Raw genomic sequence first — 22738 nt, forward strand, 5'->3', positions numbered from 1 at the left:
GAACTATGTCTGGGCCTGGCCACTCCAGCATTTGCAAAAGACCTGACGCTTTATTTCTCACCAAACCAATGATGAAGAAACTATACAGAGTAGAGTATTTCTTTCTACCTCAAACTGTAAACATGTATTTACTTCTTAAAATAAAATCAGTGCTTTCGATCTAAAATTATGACCATTATCTTGCTGGGAAACAAATTAATTCGAGAAAACAGCTGTGAAGGGTCTCACCATATGCCACGATGTATTGACACAAAATTAACCTGAAAAGCTAAGAATATCAAAAGTGCAGGTTTTACCCATCGTTCAGGATATGCTCTTAGAGAAAAACTAAAACAGGTCCTAACCTAACAGGAATGAACTCAGAAATGGTAACCCATGTAGTTCCCTCTGTTGGCTTCTTCTGAGCTGACACTGCTCAGCCAAACAGCATCTCAACTTAGACTCCTCCGCTCCCTCCGAAAGATTTCCTCTAAACATTTTTTCATAGAAGGTGCCCAGGACAGCTTGCTGCAAAAAAAGGAATTAAAAAAAAGTTTTTATCATTAGCCGGAGAGAGGGTGGGAAACAGGCCAACAAGAAGGACCTACCGGACAAAAGTAGGTGTTGTCCACGATGTGATGGGCCACCATGCTGTTCTCGGCAGAGAGAGACATGATGAAGAGCAAAGCATCCCGGGCCTGCTGGCCCACTGCCCCCTCCCGGTGAATAAAGGGGATTAGAAGGGAGAAGATGAGGAAGTTGGCTGCCCCCTGGTCCTCACTAGTGTGGAAGAAGAGCTCCAGAATGGATGGATCTTTGGCAAGAATGGAACAGAGCTGGTTCAGCAGGACGACCAGCTTCCCCTCCACAGTGGGGGTGGCTGTTCCGGAACAAGAGCTCAGCAGCATCATCAGGGGCCTCAGAATGGGCTTGTGGCACAGCAGAGGCTGGTGCGCCTGGGTGACCAACATCTCGTACATCTTCAGCTGCTCCATCTTCATCTCATCCGTAAACTCCCGCCTCAAGCTCCAGAGGAAGAGTTTTTCCATGATGTTCTCAGAGACCACAAGTTCCAGGATTGGCCCCATGGCAGCATCCTTGGCTTGCTCTTCAATCAGCAAGAAGAGCATGTGTTCAACATAATTCTGCACAGCACTGGCCTCATCTGGAGGGATGGACCCATATTTTGCCTGGGTGTTCTTCAATGGGTCGTGTTTCTCTAAGATTTTCACAACCTGTAACCAAACCAAGCATTTGTCATCCATCTGACACTTATTGTCACTACAAAAACACACCACCACTAACTGTACCAAGTCTTCATGGAAATAAATGCGAGAGCCACAGCCCCCAACAAGATGTATGTGAGCATTGTGTATCTCTCATGAGAATAAAATGAAGGGGTTAAACCACAGAAAGACGATGTCTGAAGATGTTCATTTACAATAGTTACAAACGCTGGCAACCTAAATGTCAAATAAAGTAGTGTGGTTATGTAAATCAGGCTACATGCATTCCTGGGCTCATTATTATGAAGACTATTGAGCAAAATAAAAAACTGTAAGTGATATGTTAGATGAAAAAAGAAGTCACTTGTATCAAGTCAGACCCATTATTATCAACTATGCCAAAATCATGCAACTGAAAAAAGACTGAAAAGAAACATGGAAAAATAGTCGTCGTCTTTGTCTTCAAAGTAATGACAAGTTCTTAAATTCTCTTCTAAACTGTCAAGAATATAATAGTGCTCTTTAATTTTCAAATACATTGCATAAGTAAGACTACTGGAGTCCTCCTACAAATAGAGCTGATTTGGAGATTTCAGCAGTAGAACACATGCCCTCAACAGAACAATAACCCTCCCTCTTCTGCTTGGATTGGCAGCCTCTTCAACCAAGCATCATCAGGAAGGATGAAAGGAAACTGACAAACACGACACATACCTAGCAGAACAACGTACAGCATATGTGGAAATTCTAAAAATGAAGGATCTGAACTGTGCATTTCTTTAAGCCAGCGGGGAGAAAACTCTGAGATAACCAATTACAAAATAAATCCCTAAAGCACGGGGTTTCTGTTTGGGATGATGAAAAGGTTTTGGAAATAGGAGCAAAGGTTACATAATATTGTGAATTTAAGTTAATGCCATTGAATTATATACTTATAAATGACTGAGATGGCAAACTTCGTTATATGCATCTTACCACCAAAAAAGAAAAAATTCAATTAACAGTATAAATAAATAAATAAAGCCCTAATTAGGTCACATGACAGCCCCAGTGTGTCTCTCCCTTACCACCGCTGGCATTTTGAATGCTTCCTACCTCCTCTGCCCATCAAGACTGAATTTCTACTTTGGGACCTGAAAATTAAAACAATTCTATCTCTCAACCTCCATTTAACTTCATGACTTGGAATTTCTATGATAATATCCATTTAATTTACTTCCTTTAAAATGTATACCCACATTAATTTTTAGACAATCAAACATCCCATCAACGACTTTAACTTGTTCCTTTTTGCCTGTCTGAACTGCATGCTGTATGGAATATGTTTAACTTCAGCAGTCCCCTCCCAGCTCAGTTCTAGGACATGCTGTTACGCGTTCTGGTATTTGGGTTACAGAATTTTTGCAAGTCACTGCAGAGGCTGGCAAAGGGACCATGCTATGTCAGTGTGCACGAGCAATGAGGGAAATATATTTCTCAGGGAAAAGTCCAAGTTCTTCCTCTGTCAGAAGCAGGGCAAAGGAACTTTTATAGACTAGGCTAATATATCCTTATGAATAAATAGGTTTCCACAGAATCTCTAAACTCCATCGATTTCCATTATAAAATTTAAAATACCATCAGAAAAAACTCACCCCAGCACCCTTGAGTTGACATTTTCAACCAGGAGGGGCTTTGTTAGCAGATACCTAGGAGTTACAAGACTCAATGACCAAGGGCCGGGGTCTACCCACTGGCCATCCCCCTCCTTCACTGCACTCAGACTCCAGAGTCCCCCGACTCTCCCCCACCCTCCAAGAAGCCCTCCAGGACTCCCCGCAGGCCTGATGACCTCAGTGGCAGAAATGCTGGGAACTGCTGTCCTCCCTTCCCTTTGCTCTGGCCGTGAGGGAGCTCAGTACCACACTTGTCCAAAAGGGGGCTCCACCTCAGCACAGCATGCTCTCCAGCCCCAAAGTTCTAACTTCAAGGCCCCACGTTCTGAAGAACAAATTAACTATACACTTTATCAGTTCTATAATGTCAAAGTCCACGTATTGAGTTTACTTTTGAGAGCTATCCATACAACTAAGCCTCGGGGCAGAAATGTAATTATATTTCTCATGTGTGCTCACACTGTCTAAACTGCCTAAAACTGGGATTGTGTATTATACGCTGATAGTGGCTTGGCAAATTAGCTCAATCTTTCCAGAAAACAATCTGGCAATACGTAACAAAAGCTATAATACTGTTCCTGCCCTTTGACTTGTTACACTCACTTTGGGGAAAATGCCCCAAGGAAACAACCTCGAAATAATTTGTTTAAAACTGTTCACACCAATGATATTTTCAATAATGAAAAATAAAAATATTATTAACCCAAATGGTCAAGAATAAGAGAATTATAATCACTATGTTATACACCACACAATGTTCACCATACACTAAAACTATTAAAAATAAACACTAAGTGAATCATATTGCATGCCAATATATACATGAAATAATTTAACTTAAAAACTAAATATACTGACAAACAGATGAATGATTAGAAGTGAGTATGAAAAGATATAAATGAGATCTTAAGGCTAATTAGTTCTTCTTCCCTATAAATTGTTCTAATTTCATAAAATAAATAGAAGTAAAAGCAAAGTAATTTGTACTAATGTCTTAAAAAAGGACCAAAACACTGAGTTAAAAACAATGAATAATTCTCAGAAATTCCTAAGCAATATAAATTTTACATTGCATATTGTGTTTACTATATGCATACATGTAAATATTATTACATATCTAAGTGTATATATGTAAGAAAGAGCAAAACTATTTACATGATCACTAGTTACATTTTTCTCATTGAATTAATCATCATTTATATTATTTATTCCAATGCATTCTTTGGCAGACAGACCTACTCTTGGGGGAGCTGTGAGAAACCTAAAAAAGAAAGCTGAGATTTTTATCTCAAGCTATTGCAAGCTATTTAGTAGATTTTATTCTATTTTATTTTATTTTTAACACTTTTATTGTGGTATGGTTCCCGTATAGTAAATTACACGTATTTCAGATGTACAACTTGATGAATTTTGATAGATGCATACACCAATGAAACCACCACCACAATCAAGATAGCTTACATTTCCATCACTCCCCAAGAGGTGCAATTTTTGAATTCCCAATTTATCTTTCCCATCCCCTTTACCCCCTGGTAACCCTAAGTTTGTTCTCTGTGTCTGTGAGTCTGTTTCTGTTTTATAGATAAGTTCGTTTGGCAGCTTTTAAACTGAAGCATCTCTCTACCCCTTTATAGCAGCAGCCCCTCTACACTGCCTTCTGGGTTAATGCGTGGAGAAACCCGAGAACAGAGCTATAATAACCCATGGATATGTAAGATTTGCTGATCATCTGGAACGGAGCCCTTTGCTCATCCCCAGCCCTGGCCAGGTGGTTTTACTGCCTGGAAGATGGGTGTGTTACAACCAAGACCGGTGAGTCACGGAATCCACATCAGCAAAGGGCTGATTATGCACTGTGTTGCCACTTGTCCTTCACCTCCCTCCTTAAGTGTCAGCACCCTCCCAGGCCACCTCCCTTTTCCTTCCAGGCAGACACGTCCACGACCTGCTTTTACAAGTGGGTTCTGGGCCTGGTTCCCATCCTGACATGGAATGCCTGAGAAGCTTCTTGGCTAGAGCACAGCTTGCACTGAAACTTCTGTTCTGATGTCCCAAGTGGGCTGCCCGGACGGTGTCATGGTCCTTTCAGTTTTCACAGATGATTCCTGATGTGACCTCGACTTTTCCTTATTATTTCCTTCCGTGCCCTCTGCTCACATCACTCCCACCAAACTCCAACATTCCCGGCCCCTGACTTCTGCTGGCTGCCTGGTTTGACCTCTTTATCTGCTATGGATCCAGGAGCTCATGCTGATCACGGTGGCTTCCCTGGGCCCGGCTCACCCCTATGACCATCCTGCATCTTACATTCTCAGCCCTGCTTCTGATTCCCAGGCCCCGCTGCTTCTCAGCTGCATAATGTCAGTCTCAGGGACTCAGTTCAGGGGAAAAAATAAGATTATGGGGGCTGGAGAGACCCAAGCAGGAAAATGCACTTTGCAAATATTTCCTTTATTAAGCAAGTTCACTTCGTTAGGCTAAATAACATTAAATAAACTGACTGGCCCCTGATGTAAAAAGCCCATGCTTATTAAGCATGTAAACCAGCTGAAATCAGATACAGCACGGTAAACGTTTTGTAGATCAGAGCTGGGCATTTGTTGATCTATAAACTTTAACATATACAAGCTGATCCATGTATATATGTACACACACACACACACACACACACACATATGGATCATGAGCCTGGATCACAGTCTGCAGTTCTAAAAAGAAACAAATACACGAAGAATCAATAGAGTGAACAATGGTGTGCAGATTATCTGACCAATAGAGCTAAATTTTGACCTAAGTTCAAAGTCTTCTGACCTATAAATATGAGGATTATTGGAGTTCAGTAAGATAAACAAAGAACATATTTCTTTCATTAACATGTTGATCGCCACTGTGAATTGGGTGTCCCTGAAGAAACACAACTGTCACCCAGATTTGGGTGACGTGGTGATCAACGTGTTAAGGAGTATCAGTTACTCCTTGCTTCTGCTCTAACAACAACCCCCATCAGTCAGGGATAATGGGCCTGAATTTCAAATATTCACAAATTCTAAATAGGAAGCTCAAATGCTTTCAGAATGAAAGGTATACATAAATCACATAATCACACCTCAAACTAACAAATAATCATTCTTCACGATAAACACACGTGCTTGTCTGTCAGGACATTAGCTTCGACTCTATCCTAATATTGTTCTATGTCTTATCTACAGGCAGGTATCAACAGATGACCATTTGCACTTCTTTGGTTAGAGCCTAGTTATTTCAAGAAAGTCGCATGAGTGCAGCCCATAACTTCCAAATCCTTTGGAAGGCTGATTTTTAGTGGCAGGGTGGAAAAACCCAAGTTACTAAGCAACGTTTTCCATCACACAGAAGGAGGACAAGATTTAGTGATCCTAAGCCAAATTCCACTTAATGTACCAAATGAACTACAACAAAAGTAAGTTTCCAACCACTCCTTGTTACTTAATGTGTCTTTCAATTTCAGGTATTTCTTACACACCTATTCCCATGGCAGACCTTTATGGAGTCATTTCTTTTTACATTAAGATAACAGCCTTATAACATATGTGTACTTGCACAAGCTGGTTAATGTCAACTACAGTCCTGACCTCCAGAGATGTATCTAAATCTGGAATTAGAATAACACGGAAGCTCTACCTACAAGCCTTATCTCCTTGGGACCAAAGTAGTCTAGTAATTGCTGGAATACAGAAGCATGGTGGGAGCATCAGTCAATAAAATAGCACAGTAAACTAACCCTTAATTTAGGTTTGTGTGTGTGTATATATATATATATATATATATATATATATATATATATATATATATTTTATTTAAGTATTAGAGAAAAGATTTAAGAGTAATGATCTATGTAATAATATTCCAGAGAACACAGTAATTCCAACCACAGCAAAAACAGACTCATCACCGAGCCTGTGGTGGGAGAGTTGCTGACGTTTCAACACGTCCGACCACTTGAGAGTCTAAAAGAAGCACAAGCTGACGCCCTGGTCCTCTAAAGGAGCACAGCTCTCGTTCTGCTTTACTTTCTACTGTCAAGTTGGGAGATACCTGGAAAGTTGAGAAGAGTGACAAATTTTTTAAATGTCACACTATTAACATCACTTTATTAAGATATTGAGAAGATTAATCAGAGTTCTCTACTACCTTCCAAGCTTTCATCTCTCAGAGACTTCACGTAATTTCTCTAAAATTGTCTATTTAGTCTATGACAAGGCACAGACCAAAAGAGTGAACCTGGACAGAGCAAAAGAATGAGTTTCACAGGAAACAGGTTAGAATGATAATCTCAAATCCCTGTATAAGGGCTCTAGGCTTCTTTAATGGAGCCTGGCTACTCGGAGCTCCATACAAGTTACCACACTTAAAACATATCATCTGCTTTTCACTATTTATGGGAAGACATCTGACTGAATTAATTAATCTAGACGATTCCATCTTTTTCCCATCCCTCTCCCCTCCAAGAAGAAAAAGGCTACTAAATCCACTAGCATTTCTTTATCCATCACCATTACATTATCTGAGCTCTGAAATGTTCTTAGCTTAAAAAATTGTATAACAGCCTATTTTTTGGAGGCTGAGGGTGGTAAGAAGTTTGCGCTATTAAAAAGTATACAGAGATGTGCATGTCCATTTGATTTTTTTTTAACCTTTGTTCTCCTGGCTTTAAGAGCAGACATCATTTAGTATATAACTAATATTGATTCAATACATGAAAGGAGAGAATAGAGACTGGATAGAGCAAGGGCCAAGAAGCACCACAAAGTACAAATGTGTCATTAAGAATAACTAGTGTGTGTGTGGCGGGGCGGATGGGGGTGTAACTGACATGGTAATACAGTTGGATAGTTCATTATCTGCTGGACCAATGCTTCGTACTTCTTGCTCTCTCTTTCATTCAGAAGAAGCAAAGGCAAGACATAAAAACAGTCCACTAGACGACAAACTGTTCTTACAGACTGCTATAAAAATTAAACACACATACTCTGTCTCTCTTCTCCAGACCACTGATCATTAAATGCAAGTCTAAAGATCTTACTGGTAGCAAATTATAGAATGTTTTAATATTAGCGTATGTTCAATTCTGTTTTCCTAGGCTCTTACCTTTTCTAAAGTGATACGTCACATTTCCTGCTTTCAGTTCGACAATTTATTCAACGTCTACAATATGCCTACAATACTCTTGGCATTGGAGATTTGGTGACCTACAGGTAAATGGTCTCTGATCGTGAGGAGCTTGTAATGAGGTTGGGAAGAAGATACCCATACATGTAATTTTAACAAAAGGTGGCTGTTGTAACAGTGAAAGGACACACAAGATGCTGCTGGAGCCCAGAGTCGTGGCATAAAAGGGGGCAGAGAAGGTTTCCTGGAGGAAATAATGCCACAGATGAGTCCTGTGGCAGGAGATCCATTAGCCAGGCGGAGGGACAGTCCAGGCAGAAAGAAGAGGAAGTGCCTGAGGCAGAGAGGCATGAAATTGCATGACAGGTGTGGCCGGGAGAGGGGGTGGCCAGGAACTCCAAGTAATTTTGCATTTCTGGAGATTAAATGAGAAGTGAAAGAGGCCAGGACATACAAGCCAACCTGGCCTGTAGGTGGCTAGATGCCACTGAAATGTCCAAACACCGGAACGCCCCAGACAGATCCGGGATGTAGGTTCACTGCTCTGGCACAAGATGGCATCTCAGAAGATGAGAGGAAACATGGGCCAGAGGCTACTTCCAACAGCCTGGATTCTCCAGTATCACTATTAAGAAGGCAACTCTTCCTGGATGTCCACAATAGAACTATTCTGAGGATGTCATGAGAGCCCTGGACTCAGGGACCAGTTTGGAAACTCAAGTGCACCACTGGGCCACTCAAAGTCTCTCCCTGGTGACCCCCCTGAACCGTGAACCGCCTTGGATGATGGTTGGTTGTATAACTAGGTGTCCCTGACTGACTGCAAAGTGTGGGTGGACAAGTGGATAACCCTGACTTCCACTGAAGGTCTGGAATAGAAGCTACTAGTAAACAGTAGAACGGAACCTGTCAAACATATGTTAATTATGCTGAATTTGTACTGAAGTATCCTAACAAACAGAACTCTGGATACCACTGACTTTTGTTGCCTTCTTTTCCCTAACTCAACATTTGAAACAGCATCGTGCTTGCCAGCTAATGGAAATACCCAATTCTGTCTATGCCACCTTTTTTTTTACCAGCCTTACAGGTTTTCTTGGGCTGCCTCAGGGGAACCCAGGGGCTACAGTCAGACTAGCCACAGGAGTTTATGTCAAATTTTTGCTCATTTCCCAGTCCTCAGCAACTGCTCTCCACCGGCTCCTGGTCTGAATAACCTCACAGCAAAATGCTACTATGTGAAGCCCCCCAAACAGTGAATAGGTAACATTTATTCCCTTCAACTGAAGGTCTCATACTCAGTCCCATATCTCTGCCCTGCCCTGACTTCACCTTTTTTTTTTTAACCACCCAAAAGAGCCAAAGCTGAGCATTTGTTCCCAATAGCCCTTCTCTAAGACATTCTTTTCCTTTCTGTCATCAAACCCTTCTTTTCCCACAGGCAAGCTGACAAAATCTCACTTCCTCCATCTCACAGGCCATTCTCCATCCATAATAGTCCCTTTCCTTGACTTAATTCCCATAATCAATATTACTCATTTTGTAACAATGTATTTCACACTGTCTTCCAAATTGGCTTATACATTCCTTAAAAGCCCAGCCCAGGGCTTATACATTTCTATGTCCTACACGTGATGCCCACAATGATGTAGCTGAAGTTTGGGCTCAGTAAATCTCCATTCAACAATTCAGTCGGCCCTCTGTATCCTTGCGTTCTGCATCTGCAAATTCAACCAATCTCGGATCGAAAATATTCAGGAAAAAATTCCAGAAAGTTTCCAAAAAGTGTAACTTGAATTTATTGCACACTGACAACTATTTACAAAGCATTTACACTGTATTAGGTTTTATAAGTAATCTAAAGATGATCTGGAGGATGTGTGGATGTGTGTAGGTTATATGCAAATATAATTTTATATAAGGGACTTGAGCATCTTCAGATTTTGGTATCTGCTGGTGTCCTGGAACCAATCTCCCATGGATATCAAGGGATGACTGTAATCACTATGACATCCACATGAATTTCTTCAATCAGTATTTTTACTCACAAAGGTAAACAGAAAAGCCCTCAAGAGCCTTTGGAAATTGAGAGAGACTAGGGGCATTTTCTAGATTTATCTAAAAGGAAAAATCAAGACTAAAGAGGTAAGAAACTTGGCCAAAGAAATGGCTGAGACAACAGTAAGACCAAGAGGGTACCCACTTTAAAGAGGAAGTGTTTAATAACTAAACCCACTTCCTCTGACAAACATCCTTATCCTCAACTCAATATTCCTCTGCATTAAATGGAGGGGGCCATGCATCAGCTAAAGTGTAAAGCCGAAGGTAATTACTCTAATTATCTGGAAAACTCCTGAATTACTTTCTTCCTTTTGCTAAAGCAGATGTGTCCTCAATATCCAGAGCAAACCCATTATGGTTACAACAGTAAAAAATCAGAAAGTGGGAAATGCATAAAAAATCTTGGATAATGACAAGAAGCTGCAAAGTGTAAATGACCCAAAGACAGAATTGATTTTGTTTTTGATCTAAACTGTGTCCCCTATAATTGCTGTGACTTACAGGCTCGGTGCTTTAACCCATGTGCTGTTTCCGGCCACAGGAAGGCATTGGGTAGCCATTAAAAAACTGTCACATAAATAGCCACTTACCAGCTCACCTGGGGAGTGTAATGTTGGACAAGTAGTAAAGAATCTCAATTTTATTTATTTCACTGCTTGTAAACTCCCTGAGGAAAGGGGTGAGCTGGGAAATTTCCTGAACATTCTACCCTTAATTATCCACACAAGCAGATCAGAGAAGAGTCATAGAGAAGTCAAAATGAATAAACAAAAAAAAAAAAGCTTTTATAATCAGCTTTGTAATGAATTCAGATCCTTTCAGGCATTTTCTTTCCTTAAATTACACAAGGGACCACCAGCCCGGAAAATGGTAGAGCACAGAGGTCAAATACACTGGTCTTGAAGTCACAGGACCAAGGTCTACATACTTGATTAGAAGCTCACCAGTTGTATAACCTCAGGCAAGTTATTTAACCTCTACAATTTTCCACTCCCTCGTCTGTACAATGAGGAAGCTAAAAGTAACTGCCTTGTGGGTTTGGGGAGAAGGTTAAATGATATAAGGCATTTGAAGTATTCAGCAAAACACATGGTAAACATTTAATAAATATGTATTTTAGTACTGTTAGAGTCCAAGGACTGAATGGAAATCAGCAGGGAGAAAGGAAAGAGAGGATGTGATCATGATCAAGTATATTGCAAAGTGAGGTACAAGGCACTTGACAGCTAACTGCCATTCTGCTAAAAATATCTGAGGAACTTGCATGTTCCCTAATTGCTCTTGTGAAAACCAAGGGTTTTAACCAACTACCTATTCTAGGAAAGCAAGTAGAGAAATGTGCTTTTCTTCCTACCTGAAAGGGTTTTCCTTCCTATATTTCCAGAAGCCAAGTTACCTGTCACGCAGGTGGGGAACCCGGCTTCAGTGCAACAGAGACCCCGAGGGCTCCCTAACCAGCAGAGAAGGTGGAACTCATACTTTACCTGCATCCAGTGGTTTTTAAATACAATCATGCATGTTTCTGGGTCAACTCCCTGCAGGCTCACAGCCTGCTGGAGTTTGCCTTCTGTCGCAACCGATGACATCATAAGCCTTCATAAGCCAAGTGCTTCTAAGTCATATTTAATTTTCATGAAAATTTGGTAAGCGGTCACTAATTTTCAAGTATCACAGTAGAAATGTAACTTCTTCACATTTCATTGTCACCTTCCAAAACCTGTAATGACAGTAACAAAAGATGTATCTAATTGTTTGTGTATTAAATAGGACATGGACTATTAAATTAAAATCAAAGTACAGACATTCTCAAAGTCCAACACTGAACAAAATAGCTACAAAATAGACATTTATACTCAGTCTAAAGGCTTTCTTCTATTTTCTCTCACTTTTCTTCTAAAAATATAAAATAATGATGCTGCAAAAGCTACCTGCATAAAGTAAGCAATTGTTGGCTGGATTCTCTCCACTACCAACCACAGCCCCCTAGATTATTATTCTAAATCATTCAGATCTAGTTTTGATAAACAATAAGCTATGAGATCAATGTTGATGGAATTTAAAAACACCCAGAAATAGGAAAACCATTCGTTAATAGTGACGGAAATCAATGGCTTGATGTGACGTGGGGGAGTTTTAACATAGCACCCAGACTCCTGGGTCCAATAATAGTGATTTTTTTTTTTAATTAATGACTGTCATAATGGAATTGAAAGCATTCTCAGTCATCTTGGGGATACAACCTAAGTTAAGGCTCCTAGCTTTCCTGAAAGATAATAGAATTCCAAGTAACCTTGACAAATCAGATAGAAATGATCCATCAAAAACAAGATAGTGCTTCCTTGGTGTGAAAACAAGGTAGCAGCACGCTTATACATGAAAAATGAGGTATGTGGATAAAATATGAAGAAAACCTGACTGCAACAGAGCCAGTGGGGAGGAAAAGGATACTGAGGTCACAGAGTGTGCAGGGAATGTGATCCAGTCACGTGGTGGTAAGTCCCTGACAAGAACAGTTAAGACAGCGGTATCATCCCACTGGTTTCATCAGTTCAGAAAAGGACTGGGTATGGCTCAAAACACTAATATTTTTTTAGTGTACAGACTGGAGAGAGTTCAGAGAAAAGTAATCAGAACATCATTACCAGAGCACTAGGAAACAAAACCCATGATAAAATTTCTAGACTTGTAGTGCCAAAAGATTAAAAAATAATTAAAATATAGAGGCTATTTTCAACTGAGTAATATAAAGGACGTTACAGGGAGAACACTGATCAGCTCTTCCTCCTACGAACAATAAAATGTGAGAAAGAGGACTTAAGGGGACGATTCACGTTAGACATGTGGGTCATGTTCTTTGTGGAAGTGGAATTAAACACTGGGAAACAGCTAAAGGAATATTCAAAGTCAGTACTTCTGTTCGGGGAATGAGGTAGTAGGCTAACCAATCAACACTGAAGGATCTTTAAAATAAATTTTAGGACATAAGAATAGAAAACTGGTAAGAAAATTATTCATTTTGAGGATAATTTTGAGGAGAGAAACATTCTTAAGGAGAATGCAGGAGGATTAAGATGTGTAGAAAAAATTAAGGCCTGTTAGAAGGACTGCACAAAGCACACACCTGAGGGAAACAGCTCACGTGTATCTTCCAAGACTATGTCTTAGTACATAAATTGGTGAATTCCTCAATGTATAATTCTTAATAATACAAATGTGTTGCTTTCAATAAGACATTGTCTACTGTTAACCATGGCCCTCTGCCACTGAGGTATGTTTCACTAGGCCCATCTGGTGTTCTAAAAATCAGGGGTGACCGCCCATGCATGCAGGATGTGTGCTCCCAGTCTCTCTCTCAGTGTCTATCTCTCTCTCTCTCTCTCTCTCTCACACACACACACACACACACACACACTCTCTGATCCTACCGCCACTCTCTTCACCTCACCCTGGTTGGCAGGTAGCCCTTATAGACAATAACCCAGTATGCAACTCTGTTTTAAGAGAGAAAACAAGTTCTGACTCAACTCTCTTGTTGTCCTAAACACTACATTTTTTTTGAAAATGTCAAGGTCTCTTATTCGGATGGTGTCATGATAATAACTAGGAAAATCAGTGTTCTGGTTTATCCTGGAGGTTGAAAATGTAGAAGACTCTCCAAGATTCCTTCCAGCTCCAGGATTCTGAGATTCTTCCTCAAAGGAATGAAGGGAACATAAATCATGACAATTGCCTCTGAATCAAAAATAGAGACATGCTCTCTAAGATCCCTGTGAGTTAGTTCTCAAAGGGACTTCACATGCAATCTTTTCAGACAGTGAGACCGCAGCACAGACAGGATAAATATTGCAGGCCAGGCCGTAAACTTACAACGTGGTTTTGATGGAAACAGAATGTCTCTTGATTCCCAGTCCAGCGCTCTTCCTAGAAAACTATATTCTCCTTTCTCCTGGCTATACTCCTTGGCCCTAGGCCCTTCGGGAATCTTCTCTGAAAAGAGCACATCTCACTCAGTTGACGCTTAACCCATTCATATGGATGCCTGAAAAATCTAAACTTGGGAGAGAAAGGAGGGCGGTGAGGCAGGTGCAGGAAGCCCTGTGTGGGAAGGGAAAGGCTACGCCAGGAGACCCTGCTGATGAAAACACCACCTAATCCCCAAGAGGCCAGCTGGCTATTTCCACTCTGCCTCTCTCTCACTCCCAGAGTAGAGGGTTAAAGCCCTGGCATGTCCCCAGGCAACGCAAAAACTGCAAGGAATAACCTTTAATGAAAAAGAATATGAAAACAAACATATGTATGTATATGCACGACTGGGACATTGTGCTGTACACCAGAAACTGAAACATTGTAACTGACGATACTTCAATTAAAAAAAAAAGTAAAAAAAAAAAAAATGCAAGGAAGAGACAGCTCCATGTTTACAAGCGATGTTTAAGGATGCATTGCCTCAAGCACTAACGTTTTCAATGTATTTCTGCATTTTCCTGTTATCAACCTTTTCTTTTTCTAATTCCAAGCTTTTTATTTAGCTCCCAGGCAACAGCTGAAAGTCCCCAGTGAGGGAGACAGAAGGACAAAACTAAGCAAAAGGCTGTGCGCAGGTAAGAGAGGCTGCGCGCGCTAGACTGTGTGCCTGTGTCACGAGCCATCACTGGCCGGTCCCCATTCCTGCCCTCTGCTGTCTCTGGATGGGGGCACCTGAAGCTGGGGACCGCCGAGGGAAAGCTTGCTGTTCTTGGCACACATGCAGCCTGTTCATCCCATAAATACACACATGGCACTTCGACTCAAATGCCACGCCTGGAGAGGGCTCTAGAGATCATCTGGCCCCTAATGAGGGATGTTTTCCTTTCTTCAAACAAACCACCACCAACCAAAAATACCTAAAGGACTCTTTTCCAAGAGTGCTTGTGTGTGGTATTGTGGTGTGGTTATTGAGGTTTTTGGACTTGCGGGGAAAGAGATGAGCTATCAAAATACAAGTACGACTGAGCTATCACACGTTCTATGCTGCAGACAGAACTGAGGACCGTGTTCTCCCCAAAGACGTTACTGAGAAGTCACATTTAAATATCTCGTTAATGTTATATGCAGAAATATTTTCCATCAATAAGGAAAGAAAAAGTCTATTAACAGTTTTTAAGATAAGACAACTGATGTAAGAATTACGTGTTTTTCTTTGCTTTTTTCCAAAAGGATAGGATCTCTTTTATTTGACTATGGAAAAAGCAAAAGCATATGCTTCTGTATCACAGAATTATAAAATATTCCGTATAATCATGAAAGCTTAGACTCCAGTCATCTAGATCGTATCTCTTTCTGATGTAAAAATTCCTTCGACCTCATTCCCAAATAGACAGACATCTTCTCTAATTTCAGACTCTTTCAAAAACTACAATACTTAGGAGAGCTATAAATGTGTGAAAAATCATATTTTTCCTGGAACTATCAATGATTATATTTTAATATAGCCCTCTTTCACTATCACACTGAACTTAACAACGTATACTTTTTGGCAGTTCATTCTATATTATCTCACACATTATATTATCTCATCATATCTTCAAGTCTTTAACGTATTTAAATATAATATCCTCTAATAATGGGTCATAAAAAATTCCTGATGGGAAAGAAATGGACGGCCACCTTAAGAGGAGACACAGCCAAGGGAACATTTTTATTAAGGGAAAAGCGATCATATTTGCAGGTGTAATGAGGAGGAATCAACGAACATGGATAATTTGAAGGCACAAAATAAAGAGGATTTTGATGGAGCAAGAAGCAGAAGAAAGACGAGGACAAGAGCACAGGCAGGAGGGGTCTAGAGATAAAAGAGAAGCCTTTTCATAGTGAGTCACCAAATCTTGAACTTGAAAGAAAGACACAGCAAGGCTCCCTTCCCATCTTTCCTTCTCTGTTTCTCCTGATATTCCTCTGGTTGGTTTGTGGAAATGGTCAGAGAGTTTAGGTGGATTTAAGTAGGGAACAAAGCATTGGGGCTGAGAGTTTTTAGACCAGTTCTCCAAACATGGAAGTCAGAAAAGTTAACCTCCCTCCTCAGGGGACTTAAGCTTTGACCTGAGAGACAGGGCCCAGGGCGCCGGCTCCAGCTCTAACCAGCGTGAGACTGACTCTTGGTTTGGAACCTCGCTTAGGGAAGGAGTTAGGACTAAACGGTTATTTCGTAGACCTCTTCCAGCTCAAAAGTCATCATTTTACATACTTTACTACAACTGTTACGCTAATTGGGGAGAGGTAAGCAGATAACCATCACAGGAGGATAATGGCCATTCTACCAAAATCTCTGGACGAATTCCAGTTGTAAAAGGGATTCTTTTTAAGATTAAAGCATATTTCACTTATAGAACACAACACAGAAATCAGCCATCTCAAATATAACTTGTCGTTGGTTTCTTTGTTTTTTTCCTGTAGAAAAACTCATTGTTTTAGAATACACTTCAGAATGCTCTGAATTGGCTGCTATTAAATACAAAGAGTCTATTACTGTAAATGTGTTTATCATATAAAATTCCATCTCAGGGTGAAGATTCTTCAAATATTGGGAAAACCTGAAGAGAGGGGAACCTTGTGCCCTCAATTATAACTAATAGCAGTGGGAGGAATTCATTTTGGGTCAAACTACCTCAGACAACCTCTACTCAGAGCCTAATAAAATCCTATTACGACTAAATCCTCCCTGTGCTCTAATCCTTTGGCCCAGTTTCCTTTCCTCTCTTGCTGTCACACCACATGGCAATCCTGGGCAGTGGAAAACAGAGCAACATCTCATAGTCTCCGACTCTCCTGAACCTTGTCCTGAGACTCCCTCAACTTGTCACAGTGTGACTCTAGCCCATTCATTGTTCACTGTCCACCGTTTCAGTAAAGCACACCATTTTGTTGCCCCAGGTTGCAGGTCACCAGTGAACACAGAGTGTACACAAAGAAAAGTCTTGTGATATATGGATTCCAAATAATTTCAGGCTTTGGTAAATGTATGCTTCAAAATAATAACAAGATTGCGGAAAACTGTTAATAATGCCATGAACTTGATTCCACCATGTTTTAGGTCTTAATTTCACTAGAACAAGCTGCCACATGTGCCATGCAAGTAACTGATAAGCAGGATAAATGAAGAAGAAAAGTTAAAATTAATATTCAAATTCATCCTTAAAATTTGTTATGGGACTTCACTGTCAAGGCTGTTTAAGAAACTAGACCCCTAGTGGCAAGGATCTGGAATGTAAAAAGTATAGCTTTTGAAAGTTAGAGCAAGTGTTGAGACATCAGCTCGTTGGTAACTGAACAGGAAAGTCTCTTATACACATTGGAGAGATTTGTTGAAACATGAAAACTGGACTAATAATTCAATCAGTCACTATAATCTAGGTGATATGCACCATCCTTTAGCATCACTATTTTGCTGAAAACTATTAAAGGACAAGTCAGTTATCTACCATAAAACCCTAAAATGTAGCTAAGGTGAATTCAGAAATAAGATTACTGGACAACTTCCATGGGATAGTATTTTACAGCAGAGATTTGAGGTCGATGCTCTGAATCTTTCTCCAAGAAGAACCCTCTTATACTAATGAAGTTCTTCTCAAGAAATGTTCCTGGGGAAAAAGCATACCAGTCGAACCAACACATCTTCTCACTTTCCCTGGAAAAGCAGGTACCTTTGGGAAGTTATGCTGATTAGTCTAATACTTGTCTTCCCTGCTCTATTAGTCAGAATTAGTTCTCTACCAATATAGTCTTTCAGATGCCTTTATGTGAAAATTTTTAGATATGCAATCTGCAGCATAATTAAGATTATGTGATAATTATCTTTTGGAATAGCAACATGGAAAAAATCTCCTTTTCAAAAATGTCCTTCATCCATGCCTGGTTTAAGATGTACTCAGTGCAATGAGTATAGTAACAATAAAAAATCCCATATATCATATTCATGAATCTCATAAATTGTGGGAATATTTTTCTGGAGAGAGGTGGCAATAGTCTTCAGCCAATTCTAAAAAGGGTCCACAAATTGGCCCCCTTCCAAAAAGTTTTAAAACCACTTTAAAGATGCCTTCATGGTTCAACCATGAAGAGTTCCAGAACAGAGACTAACAGCCAGTTCAAATTCTAAAGGTAATACTGAAAAGACAGTCATGGAATTTCTGTGACTTCAGTGATAACAAAAAGCTCTGTTTCAGCAGTTTGGGGGTTGCTCCAGCCTATGAGTACCCATGTTCTTGAATAATAATCAGTTCAGGCCTCAGTGCCTCACAAATTTCATGGCTGGTTAGGTACTTCCACTCCTACTCAAAACACCACGAAGTCTGACATCATAGGTATAAAGCGATTAACATTTATTTCATTTAAAAAAAATTATTATTATTATTTTGGGGAGGGTGGTAATTAGGTTCATATATTTATTTTTAGAGGAGGTACTGGGGATTGAACCCAGGACCCTGTGCACACTAGGCATGAACTCTACCACTTGGGCTGTGTCCTCCCTCTGATTAGCATTTATTATAATGTTAGCAACAGGCTTGTAGAACATGGTCCAAAGCATCTATCTTCATCAGTCTATGAAAATGGACTGTGAAGAGTCTGGGTGCCTTCTGTGCACTATAAATATGACAGAAATGGAGTAAATCACTGGTACTTGTGTGACCCAATACATGTGTCTTGACTTCAGGTAGGTGGAATAATATTAGCACTTATGCCCAAGCAATCTAAGACCAAGAAGTTTTAATTCCACACTTTTTTACTTTTAATGAGTATAAAGATAATGAAAGACTTCCTTACATGTAAGTATTATAATCTAACAAATAATACCACTGTTGTACCAAGATTTAAAAGACTACATTTTCTCATTCAGGAGTAGGTAAAAGACCCTAGAAGTTCATAATAAAAAATTACTGTTTTAGAGGAGTGATATTACGGCCATGATCAGTTTATCAACAAGATGTCACACTGATAAAATAAAGAGCAAGATCTAGAATCACTGAAAACTTTCAACTTGAAATGTCTCCCTCTTGGCCAACAACTACATGGGCCTCAGTAGTACACCCTCAATGGACAGGTTTATGTATCTCAAGAGGTGACTTCGGAGAAGTAAAAATGCATCCATCTCATACACTCAGGTGAGAACATAAACTGCTGTTCTACCTGGAAAGAGCAATTTGGCAACAGTCTTCAAAACAAAATTCGATCAGCAAAACCACTTCAAGGCATTTATCCTACAAACACACTTTCACCTGACAAAATGACAAACTGAATAATAGCAAAGAGTTGACACTTACTGAGTACTTTTCTGTGCCAGGTACTTTTCTAAAGACATCTCACCATTAACTCATTAAATCTGACCAATCCTGTGAACTATATTCCCCTCTTCCACAGACAAGGAAACTGAGGTAGGAAGAGGTAAAGGACCTGGTCTCACCAAGGTCACACAGACATCCTGGCACCTTATGCAGGTATATTCTCTTAACCACTAAGCACTTCTCTAACTACAGTGATACCTTTTGCAGCACTGTTTAGATGGTAAACAAATGGAAAGATCCCAAATATCCATCAATAATGGTCTGGTTATATAAATCATGGCACTTCTGTATAATGGAACACTATGTCACAATTTTAAAAAGGATATAACAAATCAGCCAAGATGGCAGAACAGAAAGACCCTGAGTTCACCTCCTCTCATGAGTACACTGAAATGACAACTATTTTCAGAACAACCATGAATGAAAAAGACTGAAACCTACCAGGAAAGATCTTCTACAACTAAAGACTTAAAGAAGGGACCACAACGAGATGGGTAGGAGGGGCAGACTCAGATATAATCAGTAACACCCCAGGGTGGGTGATGCACAAACTGGAGAATAATTAATACTGCACAAGTTCTCCCACAGGAGAGTTCTGAGCCCCACATGGGGCTCCCCAGCCCGGGGTTCCTGCACCAGGAAGACGAGCCCCAGAGTATTTGGCTTTGAAAGCCAGCAAGGCTTAATTTCAGGAATCCCAAAAGACTAGAGGAAATAAAGACTTCACTTTTAAAGAGTGCATACAAAATCTCACACACACGTGGACCCAAGGCAAAAGCAGTAATTTGGTAGAAGCCTGAGCCAGACCTACCTGCTGGTCTTGGAGAGTCTCCTGGAGAGGCAGGTGGCAGCTGCAGCTCACCCTGGAGACAGAAACGGTGGAGGCAGCCATTCTTGGGAGCCCCCTCTGCTGCATGGACAGTGGCATTGGTAGGCACCATTATGGAGTCCTCCCTCTGGCTCATCAATGACAAGATCTGGCCCCATCCAACAGCCTGCAGGCCCAGTGCTGGGACGCCTCAGGCTAAGCAACTAACTGGGAGGGGACAGAGCCCCACTCATCAGCTGACAGGCTGCCTAAAGACTTCCTGAGCCCACTCACATCTAGACACACCTCTAGAAATGGTCCTACCCACCAGAGGAAAAGAACCCAGCTCCACCCACCAGGGGGCAGACATCAGCCTGAAGAAAACCACAAATCCACAGCTTGCAGATCCAGCCAGCCCAACACAGGCCAGACCCGCCCTGGGACCAGCTGGGCCTAGAAACCAAATCCAATTGTTTCAGGAACTGCCCCCTGCCACCACCAGCAAACTGACACCAGTTCTGGGATCCCTGGACCCTGCAGCCAGACTCCGGTACCTGGTTCTCCTTACCAGTAATCTGGTACTAACCCCAAAACCTGGATTCACCCACCAGTGGGTGGCCAATAGCCCTCGAGTCTTTGGATCCTAACTCCACCAATCAGTGAACCAGCACTATCCCCTAGGGTTCTGCAGTCAGCCACCTTGTGACCAGGCCCCACCAACGAGTTGCTGGCAGTCTCCACACAAAGCAAGGTCTAGCAATTAACCAGGCTCAGGACCAAGCAAGCCAACCAGAATGCCCACACAGTCAACCTACCATAACAGAAGGACACACATGACTCCCATAAGAGGAACCTCTAGAGCATACAGGTGACAAGAGGGGTGTGCACTGCTGGGATTGCATAGGACATCTCCTACATAAGGTCACTTCTCCAAGGTTGGGAAACATAACTAACCTACCAGATACAGTAAAATACAAAGAGTAACTTAGACAAAATGAGGTGGAAGAGGGACATATTTCAGACAAAGGAACAAGATAAAACCCCAGAATAAGAATTAAGTGAAGTGGAGATAGGCAATTTACACATGAAAGAGTTCAGGGTAATAATTATAAAAATGATCAAAGAACTTGGGAGAAGAACGGATGCAGAGTGAGAAGTTAGAAGTTTTTAACATTGTTAGAAAATAAAAGGAACAACCATACAGAGACAAGAATACAAGAAGTGAAATGAAAAATACACTAGAAGGAAATCAAGAATATACCAAATGATACAGAGAAACTGATCAGTGAACTGGAAGGCAGAGTAGTGGAAATCACTGTTGCAGAACAGAAAAAAGAAAAAACAATGGAAAGAAATGAGGACAGTTTAAGAGACCTTTGGGACAACATCAAGTGTACTAATATTTGCACTATAGGGATCCCAGAAGAAGAGGGAGAGAAAGTGGCTGAGAACATATTTAAAGACATAATAGCTGAAAACTTCCATAACATGGGAAAGAAAACAGTCACCCAAGTCCAGGAAGTGCAGAGAGTACCACACAGGATTAACCCAAAGAGGAATACACCAAGATACACTGTAATTAAAATGAGAAAAATGAGAAATGAGAAAAATCTACAGCGAAGGCTACTCTACCCAGCAAGGCTCTCCTCCAGATTTAATGGAGAGATCAAAAGCTTTAGTGACAAGAAAAAGCTAAAAGAATTCAGCACCAGCAAATCAGCTTTACAACAAATATTACAGGAACTTCTCTAGCTGAAAAAGAAAAGACCACAGAGAGAATCAAAAAAATTACAAAACAAAAAAGCTCACCAGTAAAGGCAAATACATAGTAAAAGTAGGAAACCACCCATGCACAAAGCTAATAGGAAGTTTAAAAGACAAAAGTAGTAAAATCCTCTATATCCACACTAAGCAGCTAAGGGACACACAAAACAATTAGATGTAAAATATTATTCAAAAACAGTAATTGTGAGGGGAGGAGAGTAAAACAGTGTTTTTTAAGTGGATTTAAATTTAAGAGATCAGCAATTTGAAACAATCAGGTGTATACATAGATTGCTATATAAAAACCACATGGTAACCACAAACAAAAAAAATCTATAATAGATACACACACAAAAAAGAAGAAAAGAATCATAACACTAAATTGTGATCAAATCACAAGAGAACAAAAGAATAAGGAAAGAAAAGATTTATAGAACAACCCCAAAACAAATCACAAAATGGCAAAAAGAACGTACATATCAATAATTACATTGAATGTAAATGGACTAAATGCTCCAATCAAAAGACACAGATTAGCTGAATGAATACAAAAATAAGACGCATATATATGCTGCCCACAAGAGACTCAATTCAGATCTAAAGACACACACAGACTGAAAGTGATGGGATACAAAAAGGTATTCTATACAAATGAAAGTCAAATGAAAGCCAGAATAGCAATATTTATATTAGACCAATTTGACTTTAAAATAAAGACTGTTACAAGAGTCAAATAACCTACATAATGATCAAGGGATCTATCCAAGAAGAAGGTAAAAC

The 22738-nt window shown here is 40.3% G+C and overlaps 1 protein-coding gene across 2 annotated transcripts in view; it reads right to left on the minus strand.

Moving 5' to 3' along the window:
- Positions 1-22738, minus strand: part of FHIP1A (FHF complex subunit HOOK interacting protein 1A) — a 231190-nt gene that overhangs the window by 79520 nt on the left and 128932 nt on the right. Inside the window, exons 3-4 of one of the 2 annotated variants that reach the window (XM_031464707.2) lie at positions 11554-11786; positions 588-1214 (exon numbers count right to left, since the gene is read on the minus strand). In XM_031464707.2, the coding sequence (XP_031320567.2) occupies positions 588-1214; positions 11554-11658 (732 nt within the window). In that variant the 5' untranslated portion in view covers positions 11659-11786. The remainder of the gene's footprint in view (positions 1-587; positions 1215-11553; positions 11787-22738) is intronic. The other variant, XM_064490141.1, reaches the window with a different exon arrangement.

Source organism: Camelus dromedarius, chromosome 1, assembly GCF_036321535.1.
Source record: "Camelus dromedarius isolate mCamDro1 chromosome 1, mCamDro1.pat, whole genome shotgun sequence".
Taxonomy (NCBI): Eukaryota; Metazoa; Chordata; class Mammalia; order Artiodactyla; family Camelidae; genus Camelus; species Camelus dromedarius.